A 12,968-nucleotide genomic window follows, 5' to 3' on the forward strand; every position below is an offset into this window, starting at 1 on the left:
CTTCAGTTGTTTGCTTGTCTTCCTTCCTTGTTAATCACAAGATGTCTCCTGAGGATTTCTATCACAAATATACCTCCTTGCTTTTCACTAGCTCACTGTGATGCTTATCTTTGCTGCCAATGGCGAACCCTGTGTTCTGGGCTTGTGGACCCACTTTTGGGGCATGGTTTGCTGGGATGACTTGATCTCTCTGTATAGCTCAGGGCCACTGGTGCAGTGCACTGCTCAGGGCTCAGAGCCCAGCTTTTAAGCTGGCTTCTCAGAGTGGGTAGTGAGGCCCTGCTCATGGCTAGGGGCCCGAATGACTCTTCCACTGGAACCTTCTTGCCAGGATACGCTGGGTTTCTCCGACCTGACATCTGCAGAGGCAGGTCCCATGGCTTTTAAAGCCAAGGTTGCAGAGTTAGCAGTGTGTCCCTCGGTCACATGCATGACTTACCTTCCAGAGAGCCCACTTCTGTTAGCAGGATGGCACCACTTGAGAGACTCTTGAATTAAAGAGCTATGCCTGGTTTTAAATGCCTACACTAAAATCTTTTTGAGCTCTTTTTAAAAAATATATTGTGCAAGGTTTATACTGACACACACACAGCTCTTCAGAAGTAGATGGTGGTGAGTGGCAAGCACACTTCTGTCCAATCTTGGATCCATCCCAGGCTATTGACCCCTGGGGTCATTTGTTCTGGATTGGGGGTGGGTTCAGAGTTTATTGATTTCTGTTACCTAGTTTAACTTAGTTTAACACAGGGCACTGCAAGCTTTCAATGTCTTTGGACATGGTTGTGATCACTTCACAGTGTGTCCTGGGCACCTTGCTGTGTCAGGCTGTGTGGGTTGACGTATCCCACTCCATCTTTGCAGTGAGATAGACAGGGACCTTGCTTTTATCTCAAAAGCAAATCTTGCATACCTGGGTGCAATACAAACCTTTCTGTACAATCTACCCCAAAGAGCAGAAGCCAGCCTAGGATCTTGGTGAGGATACCGAGGCCAGGCCACGCCTTTTATTTGTTGGCTGGTTCACTGGTTAGTTGGTTCAATGGCTAGTTGTTTTGTTCATTGATTGATGGGTTGGTTCATTAGTTCATTGATTAGATGACTGGTGAGTTTATTCATCAGTTAGTTGGTATATGTGTACATTGGTTGGTTAGTTTTATTCCCTGATTTGTTAGTTGATTAGTTTGTTCATTGGTTAGTTGGTTGATCATTCTCCCCTAATGGTTGCTTGATGGATGGCTCATTTGTTCATGGGCTACTTGGTGGGTGGCTCATTTGCTTATTGGTTGGTTGGTGGGTGACTCATTTGTTTATTGGCTTGTTAGTGGGTGATTTACTGGTTAGTTTTGGGGTCCATGGACCTGATTGGCACCAAGAATGGTGCCCTCACGGCTGTGAGCCTTGAAAACTCTGGCAGAACATCCAGGAAGGCTTTGTGTCTCTGGTGGTGACAGGCCATCCATCTGGAAATGGTTGGGACAGGACAGCTTTGACCTTGTCTGACTCCAGAGTGAATCAGAGGTGGCATGGTCCTTCAGCATGCTTTGACATAGCAGCTGCTCATGGAGCATTGCTGAGGAAAGGCAGCCTGGAGCTGCCCTGTGGGTCTCAGTAACCCTACGGTCAATGGGACCCTGAGAGGGTCTGACTTGCTGCTGGCACAGTTATGAAATCATCTCTCAACACAGCTTCATGGCCATATAGATGCTGAACCTGGACCAGCCCACTCTCTGAGTCCTCCCAGGAGTTGGTGTGGCTCTATAAACCACACTCACTCAAGCACAACCAACCCTATGGGCACAGTCTGTCTCCTGGCATCACCCTCCATTTCCTCCAGAACAATGAGGTAAAACTGTCTTTGAGGAAGCAAGATGAGCCATTAGGTCCCTACTCAGCTCGCTGGCCAGTTCCTACATGAGCAGATTCTGCTGGCAGTGCCCGCATTCAAGGAGCCTGGCATTCATTCTGTCCCTCAGCGACACCTCTTCTTTGGCAGTTGGCTGTAGGCATGATGTCCTCGACATTTTGTTGTGGTCATAATTCTCTGAGAAAGGACAGGACGAGAGAAACGTCTATTAATAGCCATACATGAAGAACAGCAGTGATCATCCAAAAGGAGAAAAAGATCCTGGGCAGATTTGGGAGAAGCTAGACATGTCCTCTCTTCCTGATGCTGCCTAGTACAATGCTCATGTGGCCTCAGAGTCTGCATGGTGGCACCTGCTGATTCCCAAATAACACTATGTCTTCCTCTCTACTCTTGAAGGCTTGCCTCAGATCTCCTTGCAGGAGTCCTTTTCCTGTGTTGTCTCTGCCCCTCCATTCTGCTTACCCTTCATGGAGTTCTTACTCTTGGCTTGGCTCTATTTTGAGTAACAGTATGTATGTATTTGGGGTGATCTTTGTATCTGGGTTTCACCACCTGTACTTAGGGGGTTGCATTAGGGAGAATTGCGGGTGCATGTGTCTGAGCCTTTCTGAAGGTGTCTCAGCCCTTGTCTGGGTTCTCTGTACAAAGTGATTCAAAGGTGCCAGGTGTCTAGATCTCGGGCCAGCTTTCAGTAGAGGTGAGAGACGGGCAGTCACAGACTAAAGGAGAGAAGCCTTGGGCCATTGGTACCCTCTATAATAATTTGTTTCCAAGCAAAGGGGCAGATTCCCCCCTTTCCTTATCCAATTTTCCATAAAACTGCCTATCTATGACACAGTAGTCAGTAGCTTCCTGGAACCCATAGCTTTCTGCCAGGAATGAAGAAGTGCCTTTGAGATGAAAGAGAAAAAGCCAAGTGGTCAGAGATGCTTGCCCAGTCTAGCCATGGAGCCGGGCAGGGCACTGAGGAACACATTGATGGTCTTTACTGGGGCTACATCTGGGTAGAGATGACTTATGTGGCCCTTCTCGAACTACTTAATTTCCTGGGGAAGTAATTTAATTTTAGTCTTTCCATTCATGACATATACTCTTGTATATATCTCTTCTTCTACCTATGCCATTATCCATGCTTTGTCCATCTATCCACTCACTTACCCACTCACCTATCCATCCACCTCTCCACCCATTCATCCACCAATCCACACACTCATCCATCCACCCATCCACCCATTCATCTACCAATCTACCCACTCATCCATCCACCCATCCACCCATTCATCTACCAATCTACCCACTCATCCATCTACCCATCCACCCACTCATCCACTCACCCAGCCACTCACCCACCCATCCATCCATCCATCTACCCATTCACCCATCCACCCATCCATCTATCCACCCTTCCATTCATCCTCTATTTGTCCACCCATCTATCCAACCATTCATCCTTCATCCATTCACCTGCCCATATCATCATTCATCTATTTAACCAATTATACATCCATTCAACCATTCATCCACTGCTGTCTGCCCAACTATCTATCATCTAAACATTCATTCTTATCCACCATCCATCCATCCATCCATCCATCCATTCATCCATCCATTCATCCATCCATCCATCCATCCATCCATCCACCCATCCATTCATCCATCCATCCATCCATCCATCCATCCATCCATCCATCCACCCATCCGTCCATCTACTCACTCATCCATCCATCCATCCATCCATCCATCTACTCATCCATCCATCCACCCACCCATCCATCCACCCATCCACCCATCTACCCATCTATCCATCCATCCATCCATCCATCCATCCATCCATTCATCCACCCACCCATCCACCCATCCATCCATCCACCCACCCATCCATCCACCCATCCACCCATCTACCCATCCATCCACCCATCCATCCATCCATCCATCCATCCATCCACCCACCCACTCATCCTTTATTGATTTTCCCATCTACTCACAAAGCCATTTTTCAGACATGCCTTTCTTTCCTTTCATTACTCATCCATCATTCTGTATCTGTTCTTCCATCCTGAGGTTGATAGAACTTACAGCTGTGGGTTTTGCAAAAAAGTGACCTGTCTTTCCAGGGTGCTTTCTGAATAACCAGGATGATCAGTGTTTTGATGTTCTGGAAAGTTAGATAAAGGCAGTGTTTCTGCCCACAGCATGACCTCCTGAGACTCTGACAGCTCTGCCCATCCTCCCTGGAGCGACCTCGCCCTGTCCTTTGACCCTGTCCAGCACTCCCCTGCTGTGCTCCTCACTGCTCTGAGATCTGGGAGCATTCTACCAGCTTCCTGTCCATGATGCAGAGGAAGAATGAAGGCTTCAGATCCCAGTATAGCGTTGGTTGGAGTCTGGCCATCCCCTAGGCATCTTCCCCAGTATTTTGGTCAGGTTTCCTCTCGAAGGGCAGGCTGTGAAGACCATGAGAGTGAAGGGTGCACAGAGCCGTTGTCAGTCCTTCAGAGACAGGACTGCTGCACTGCTTAGAGAGCCCGTGGTACAACCCTTGCTTAGGGGATCTCTGTAGGCAGAGATGACAACCTGTTGGGCCTGAGTGGCTGCTTGTACCCTATGCAGATGTTGTGATGCATTTACATATGTCTTCTGCTACTCCCCAACAGGGTCTTCCTCTCGCACTCAGTGACAGAAACCTCGTTGTGGATTTCTGGACTATACCACTACCGCCCATGTGGTACATTCCTTCAGACATAGTTCAGGGCAGTGAAATGAACTTGGCAGTTGTTGGGAAGGAAATACTGGGCATTCTGAATGAAGAACAGAGCTGTGTATAATAGAACAGCATACAGCAGCCCTCACCCTCATGCATATATCCTCCCATATACCGCACCCCCACCCTCCATGCATATATCCTCCCATCTACCCCACCCCCACCCTCCATGCATATCTCCCCCACCCCCACCCACCCGCACAACCTCCATGCATGCTCTCCCGAGGCAGAGCCCTGCTGCCTAGGGAACCCTGGGTTTACATAGAAAGGATCAGGGCTCTGACTGCTGTGAATCTCTGTAGAGGGAAATCCCAGAGTCTGCTTCCCAGACACAGAAATGACTTCCAGTTCCCACTCTGTGAATAGACACCTCTACCTTTGGTTGTCCAAGATCTCCTTCAGTTTGAGTTAGTCCTTCTTCGAAGTCTTACCCTCAACCCCATGCTGTGATGTCAAGTCTGGCTGGCTTTGGCTTTCTTTTTGTTCCATCTCTGACCCCTCTCCCCTTGTAACTGGGACTGTCACCCCATACTTTATATCCTTTACAGTCCCTGTCTTCTGCCCTGAGAGGTTAGTGGCAAGTGTCCAGTAGCCGTGGTAGAGAAGGCCGGATGGGGTAGGAAAGCAAGCTCTTGCAGATGCAGGTTCCCATAACGCTGGCACTTTCCACTCATAACTGCTCATCCCTGGCCAGGTCCCACAGCTGGAGGACATGGCTCCAGGCCTTGAGGAGGGGACAAAACAGGTTCCCAGGAGTCTGGCTCCGCCCAGCCCCACATTGCTGCTGAATCTGCCGTGCCTTAGTGTCTATCATGGGTGTGCAAATGGCCCTGTGGCAATCTGAGGCTAAATGAGGGGGCGGGGGGAGAAGGGAGGTTCTCATGCTGCGTGCTGTGCAAACTAAGTGTGGCCTTGGATGGGTCATGGTGGGCTCCACAAGTTTGTGGCTGTGATGTGGAGATAGGCCAGCCAGCTCAGGCTTCCTGGGCTATGGGTGAGGAAGGGGCAGTTATGGCCTGTGCCTGGAGAAAATGGAAGCTATAAATTACATTTTTTAGGGGATGAAGGGTCCAATGTTTGTGGAAGAGGTGAGCCTGGCAAGGGATTTGAGGTCAGGGCACCAACGGCCAGAGGCCTGGAGAGAGCAGGGAGGGAAGAGGGCCTGGCCAGCTGCAAAGGCCAGCACCTCCGGCCTGCAGCCCTGGCCACGCCCTCCCTGTCCCCAGCTTTAGTCACTGGAGAAGAATTTCATCAGGGCCTCCAAGACACCCTGTTTGTTTTCCAACCCTCCCCCCTGACCTTGGATGAGGCCACTGCCCTCAGGGAGGGCTGGTGGGAGGGACCTGGGTAGACCCACCGCTGCTGCCATGTCTTCTGGCGTGGCGCTCAGGCTCCTTGCCCTAGGAAGCCAAAGGGGAAGAGAGGCAGGCAAGAGAGTGGGAGATTAGCCACGCCTGCCTGAAGGCTGCTGCCCTGTGTATGTGGGTAGGGCAGGAGCGAGAGGCTGGGCACCAGCGTGGTGCGGAGTGTTGGCATGTGGTGGTAACTCTCTGAGCGGTAGCTCTCTGAGCTTCATTTGCTTGCTTAGGACAGAGGCTGTTAGTCCAGCCCTTGTTACTGACCCACTGGCTCTTCCGTCTGTGAACTTACAGAACTGAACCTGGGCGGTCGGTTATCCAGAAGGCCCCCACACACGCTCTTCTCTTGAAGATGAAGATGTCGACCTCGGAGCTTGCAACACAAAACAAAACACCTCACTGTCTGTTTCTCTGTTCATCTGTCTGTCCTTCTATACCATGTCTTTCTCGGTCTTTCTGCTTTGTGTCCCTCAGTCTCTGTATATTTCTCATTTTCTCCAAGGCTCAGCATCAGGAAAAGGTGGTAACTGTGGCCCACAGTTTCTCCCGGCAGGCGCCATGTGGGGAAGGCTTGGTGTCTGAAGCAGGCTTTGGGTTGTGGGGGGAGTGTGGGAAGAGGCCTGCTTGACTGTAAGATGGTGAAATACAGGCCAGAGCTTGGGCTCAGATGACTAAGTCACAGTACTCACGCATCCTGGTGAGATTCCAGTCACCAGTGAGTGACCAGTGGAGCTGAGGCTGCGTTGGGGATTCTGGGACAGTGACTGCCCTGTGAGCGTGCAGAGGTCACACGAACCCGTGGAACTTGTTGGGGAGAGAGCTATGCCAGATGTATGTCAGGAGGGGACAGGTAGATGGGACCCCAGCACGTGCTTGAAATGTCCAGTTCGCTGAGGGTGTGTGTGAGCCTAGTTGTAGCAAAGGGTTGCATCACCCAAATCTGTTGGGTCAGGAGTGCGACTTCTCAGGACCTCCAACTGCTTCCCTTCTGCAACACCCAGGCTCATAGCTCAATCTCTTAGCTCAAAGCTGCTCTAAGAATGGCGCCTGGAGAGAGACGGGGCCAAGGTGAAATGAATTTCATTCACGAAGCAGAACAGGAGAGCTGACCATATTCACCTTTGACCTGCCATGTATAAAAGCCAGGGGCTCACTTAGTCACTCAACAAACACAGCTGAGTGCTGCCTCTGGTCTGCCCCTGACCAGCATAGGGCAGGAGGCTCTACCCTTTTCATTTCTTTTGATGCCCAAGCCCAGTGGGGTGGGGTGCATGATGAACCCTGAGAACTGTCTCTTGAAGTCCTCCTATCAGCACCTCACCTCTCTCAGCTGTGCTTGATCTAAGGTCTGCACTTGACCAGAGTCCTTTCTGAGCATTTCCATTCCCTGCTGTGGGGAGGACTGAGGTGGCAGAAAGCATTAACCCTGGGATTTTAGATTCTATTCTGAGGACACGTCGAGAGTGTCTCCAGATGGTGACCCGGGCCTCACAGGCCTTCCCAAGAGCAGGCTGTCTTTTGCAGTCTTGGCACTCTGGGCTGGGAGGTGTTCCTTTGCCAGGGGCTCCGGTCCAAAAGTTAGGCAGCTGAACATGGGACTGGCTCTCCTCTGCAGCAGGCTGGTGTCCTCAAAGATGTCCTTTTCTGTTTCTGAGCAGAAGGCAGGGGTGTCTAGGTGCCAGTTATGACCTGGCCATGACCAGAACGATTTCTGCTCTTTCTAAAAGCAGATACCTTGTTCTGTCTGCTCTTAAAGCCTGAGACCTCCTGGTGTTGGACTGTGGAGTGCTGTTCCAGGGCCTTGCTGCGAGCTGTCTGCCTTTTTTGGTCCTTCTGAGTGGAGTGGAGACTGAGCCAGGGCCTGCAGCTTCACATGTCGGCAGCTCACTTTTAGTTGTCCGTCTCTGGGTAACAGGTCAGGGGAGCCCATGTGCTGAGGCTCCTCATGCGTGTTCCTCGCAGGCAAGGGAAGCATGCGCGTAGCTGGGCAGCAGGCAGGCTGAGGGAGGGCAAGCACTCTGAAGAGCAGAGCTGAGTGGAGTTAGAAGTCCTGAGGCAACCAACTATCGAGTTATCACACTGATGCTGCTTCTCACAGGACAGGGTCACTGCCGCAGATGTATGGAAACCAGGGCTCTCAGTGCCACGACTGCCTCACCACAGCATGGCCCTTGGCGGGTCTGGGAGCTTTCTACAACTCATGGACCACTCTGGGATAATCACTGACTGGTAGATTCTGGCTTGCTGCAGTGATTCTTATCGCAAAGGGCTCTGGGAAATGTAGTTTTAGTTTCTCAGGCAGGAGGCTGGGTCTAGGAGAAGTGAAAAGATAAGGACAGGCAGTCCTCTCTCTGGAACCTGGTCTGTTCAGAGGTGGAACAGCAGGGGAAGAGCAATGGAGTGCTTGTGTGCAAACCATTTGGAGGTGGTCTCTTTTGCAGCAGGTAGTGGGTCTCTGGATTCTTCCGGGTCACTCCAGAGCCTCTTACTTTGAAGCAAAGGTTTCTTGTTGGGGCAAAGGCCATGGATGCATTAGCATGTGTGTCCTCCTCCAGTCTGTGGGACACAGATGAGCCCCAAGAGCACTGTGAATAGCATTTTCTCCCGGGGGATCCTGTACTTAAGCTATGGAGTTGTGGGGATTGCCCACTGGCAGGCTCCCAGTGGTTTCTGTGGCTTCTCTGACGGGCCTCAGCCGGCATGATCATCCCCTGGGGCTGGGGTGACCCTGATTTTTAGGCATATCTACCTGTCTCAATAGCCCCTGAACACTTCAGAGTGGAGGTGCTTAGCCTGGGCAAGGCATTGGCTGGAAGGGCAGATAAGGCGTCTTGTGTGGAAGGGAGAGTTTTCCAGATGCCTGTATGCTGGACACTACTCTGGCACTCCCCACACCTTGTTTAAGACTAAATATATCTTGATCTCAGGCACAGAAAAGCCCTGGCCAGCAGGCAGGGTGGCACCGGGCCTAGGAGAGGTCTGGAGGCCTTTTAAACTGGTGGTGATACAGGTCTGCAAACATCCTAGTCAGGCTCCTGTGAAACCGCTCTCCACTGACAATGGGGAAAGCAGGCTTCGGCCTGGTCTGGGAAGAGCATCATAGTATAGATGCTGTGATGTAGGTCCAGGAAACACTCCTGGGATGCCCATCTCTTCCCTAGGTCACTGCCAGCCTTAGAGCGGAGTTTCCGAGATGACCCACAGTTCAGTGCCCTGTCATTCTGGCTAGGTATGTTGGCAGTTGGCGCGGCCATCTTCCCACGGCTCTGTCCAGGCCTGGGACTGTGCCACACAGCCCTGCCAACATCCTCAGCATTGCCTGTGATGTTCACTAAACAAGGGCTCAGCGAAGGCTTTGTCGCCACATAGAGTACCTGGGAAGTGCCACAGATAAGCTAGTGAGAGCTGTCCGGGGCTCTGAAATGGGCGGAGCCTGCACTGGACCAATAGTGGGCTGGCCGTCCGCACTGTGCCTTGCTGTCCATCATAATTATTTCCTGTGGAGGTGGGGAACCCTTCTCTGGAGTCAGTGATGAAGGGGACCAAATAGCTGGCAGCAGACTGGCCACTATCAGGTTACCTTGCAGCACAGGCTAACAGGTGTCGGGCTCGAGACTTGGAGGCCGCTGCTGGAGGATTCCCTGCCTGAGGAAGCTTGCATGATCATCCTTCTTTAACACCTTCTTAAAAACAGTCCAACTTTCCTCCTGGGGAATCCCAGGATGAGCCAGTTTCAGCCTCCTGTGGCCTTCAGATGTGGGTGCTGAGTTTTTTAGCAGGTTATGTTGTATTCTGATACAGACAAGGCTGAGAATGACCGTAGAGGCATGTGTAGGGTAGCTTCAGGCACAGCAGGCTCCAGGTGCCCATTTAGCACTGCAAGCGTTGGCCTCCGCATGCACTAAATCCCCTTGATATAGTTGCCCTCCCTGGCCTCCTCTCCTGTACCCGCAGACCAGCAGAGTCCTTTTTCCTAGACAAAACCACAGGATGGTGCAACACTGGTCCAGCCTGGTCATGTGTCAGGGGCTTCACACCCCTGTGGTATCACTCCGGAATTTATCCTCTGCTGGACATCCAAGAGCCTCCTATTTGTTGTAACTCGAACAGGAAAACAAACAGTCTGGGGCGGGCATGTGTGGACTCAAAGGCCTCTAGATGTGAGGAGAGGGGCATCTGTCAGGGGGGCATGTTTGTGTTTGGGGATGTTCTAGCTTCGTTTCTGTCTCTGTGACAAAAATATTCTGACACAAAGAAACTTAGAGGAGAAAGGACTTTATTTCAGTTTAGAATTCCAGGTTATGGCTCATTATTGTGGGGAAGTCAAGGCTTCTAACAGCTGGGCGCGTCACATCCCCGCGCCAGAGCAGAGTTTCACGTGCATGCCCTCGCTTGCTCATGTCCAGCCTGGTTTCTTCACTTCCCCATGCCTAGGGAATGGTACCACCTGTAATGGGCTGTGCCTTCCCATATTAGTTAATTTAAAGCAATTGCCCTCATAGACACGCCCACAGGCCAACCCAATATTAGCAGTTCCTCAATGAATCACCCTAACAAGGTCAAGTCGACAAAGCTAATCAATGTAGGGGCAACCTTCGAGCTCTTGAGGAAGTGCCTGCATTTCAGAGGTCAGAAGGTCAAGCTTCTGCCATTCTCTGAGTGGCTCCCAAAGGATGGAGAGTCAGAAGCCTTCCTAAAGGGATCTAAGGTCCCTGCAAGCATTCTCCTGACCTGGCTTTTTCAGGCCTAGATCTTTTGATGACAAACAGAAATCGAATATTTGCTATAAGCTGTTGTGGGAACATAGGGGGCAAAATGACATCAATGACAGTGGAGAGACTAGAGGAGCTGATATTCCTGAGGTTGCTTGGCAATTTCTTAAGCTGTCAATCACTCCAGTGTTGGAAACAGCCCTGTAGAGATGTCTGGGGCAGTAGGTCTTTTGAGGCTTCCTGGCTGTGTCTGGATGGCAGACACATCTCCAGTGCTGCTGAGAGGAAATGGTTGGGAAGTGGAGATTGCGTGACTCAGGCAAGTGAGAATTTGGAGTAAGAAGTCCCTGCAGGTTGTAAAGCAAGAAAGGTTGGGGGCCGTCAGAGGGTGTAGGCAAGGCCAGGCTCTGACCCTGGACAACTGGTTGCAGGATGGGGGATAGAGCCACTTCTAAGAGGTGGCCCTCTTGAGCAGGCCCTCAGCTGCTTCTGAACACCAGATGTTTGTTGGGGGCAGGGAGTGCAAAGAGTAGGGTGGGGCCTGGCTTCAGTTGTCTAAGATTCACCTTCTCTTTGGGGTGCCCCTCAGTTGTGTCCACCTTGGGGCTAACATAGCTTCTCTGTCTTTGCAGCTCAGCCAACAGATCTTCTGGAGATGCTAGATTTTCCCAATTTGCCCTCAGGGGTAACGAAAACTACAGGTTTCTGTGCCACTCGACGATCTTCCAGTGAGCCGGATGTTGCCTACCGAGTCTCTAAAGATGCACAACTCAGTATGCCCACCAAGCAGCTGTACCCTGGTAAGAGATGCCTCATTCCTGTTCTGGGTGGCAGAGGGCTGGGGACTTCAGGCCTCTGGCCAGGGCCAAAGAGGAAGCTCCAGTTCTGGTCGTATCAGAGCCGTGGGTGTGCTTTCTGGAGTCTTCTTCATTATAGTGAAACCTACTACCTGCCCATGACTTGTGTGTGTGCAAGGCCTTGTCTCTGCTTCATGGGATGCAAGAGGCATGTATACATTAATGACAGACCACCATGAGAAAGGGCAAAAAGGACGTGGATGCCTCCCAGGGGTGAGGTGAAGCGAGATCTCAGGTCATGGGAAAGGAAGTGCTTATACTGGGGAACATGAAACTAACTGGGGCCAGTGACATTAAGAGACACAAGTCCAGCACCCTGGCTGGCAGCTAGCTTGAGAGAGTCTTAATGAGAATCTGCTGCCAGGTGCCAGACATCTGCTTTTAATTATGTATCCAGAGGGAGCCACATTGGACGGAGGTATACATCTAAGTGATTCACCCACTTGGGTAGTTAGCTCCTATCCTCCACATCTACTGGTGTTGACTAAGCGCCCTGGGTTTATTTAGTGGTGGACAGGCGATGGATTCTTCTTCCCCCGCCTCAGGAGAGCCTGCCAGCTCAGCCTGAGGTGCCCTGACTCTGCTGACCCAAGTTAGAGGTCGGTCAGCCAGACAACCCCCCTCTTCTGCAATTAGAAGTCTGCGTTCAATCTTTTGTGGTCTGGATGCGACCCCAACATTGAACCAGAATTGGGCAGTCTTAGCAACCTGTGCTGTCTCTCATGTTCCCACTGTGTCCCTGAATGATGCTTTTGCCCCCCTGTGTTGTCACTTCTGGTCTTCTGTCAGGGTTTGTTGTCCATACATTTAGCATCTCTCTGGAGCCATTGTGACTTTAAGAGCTTACATCTGAGAAGAAGCTGGGTGCTTTGGTCCCAGGAGTCACTTCGGATGGATGGGGTATCGTGCACCGTGCACCTTCCTTGCAGCCATGGGAGAAACAGCCTGGGGTCTCCAAGGAGCACACCTTTAGTGCAGGATCACCCTGGCTCACAGATGCCCAGTCTAATTCTTCCGTAAAGATAAATGTCCCTTTCTGAGTGGGAACCTCACCTTTCCTTGTGAGGAGCTGCAGGGATGGATTCTATACCTTGTTTTTGGAGAAAGCATATTTGACGGGAGAGAGAGGTCACCTTGAGAATCCTCGGTATCATCTTTTTTTCAAAGAGTTGTAATTTTCTGTTTTGTGGCCCAAGAGTTAGAATTCCCAAATTGGGGCCATAGAGGTCTGCAAGTCAGGGACAGAGGGGTACGAAGCGGATGTGAGGATGACTGCAGAAAAAAGCTCCCCAGCCCAAGGAGCTCTACACACCACTGACACTTGTCTCTTTACTACTGTCATCCAAGACAAGAGGGCTAGCAAACAGGCAGCTAGAATTGCCGTCTGTCACTGTCTTCTCCCTGGGTTGGCTT

At 51.1% G+C, this 12,968-nt stretch overlaps 1 protein-coding gene across 2 annotated transcripts in view; it reads left to right on the forward strand.

Annotated features, from left to right (window-relative positions):
• The window catches only part of Col5a1 (collagen type V alpha 1 chain), a 151,374-nt gene that overhangs the window by 23,902 nt on the left and 114,504 nt on the right, over window positions 1-12,968 (forward strand). For both annotated transcript variants that reach the window (XM_052181959.1, XM_052181958.1), the window contains exon 2: window positions 11,331-11,498. In XM_052181959.1, the coding sequence (XP_052037919.1) occupies window positions 11,331-11,498 (168 nt within the window). The remainder of the gene's footprint in view (window positions 1-11,330; window positions 11,499-12,968) is intronic.

This window comes from Apodemus sylvaticus, chromosome 5 (genome assembly GCF_947179515.1).
Source record: "Apodemus sylvaticus chromosome 5, mApoSyl1.1, whole genome shotgun sequence".
NCBI classification, from domain to species: domain Eukaryota; kingdom Metazoa; phylum Chordata; class Mammalia; order Rodentia; family Muridae; genus Apodemus; species Apodemus sylvaticus.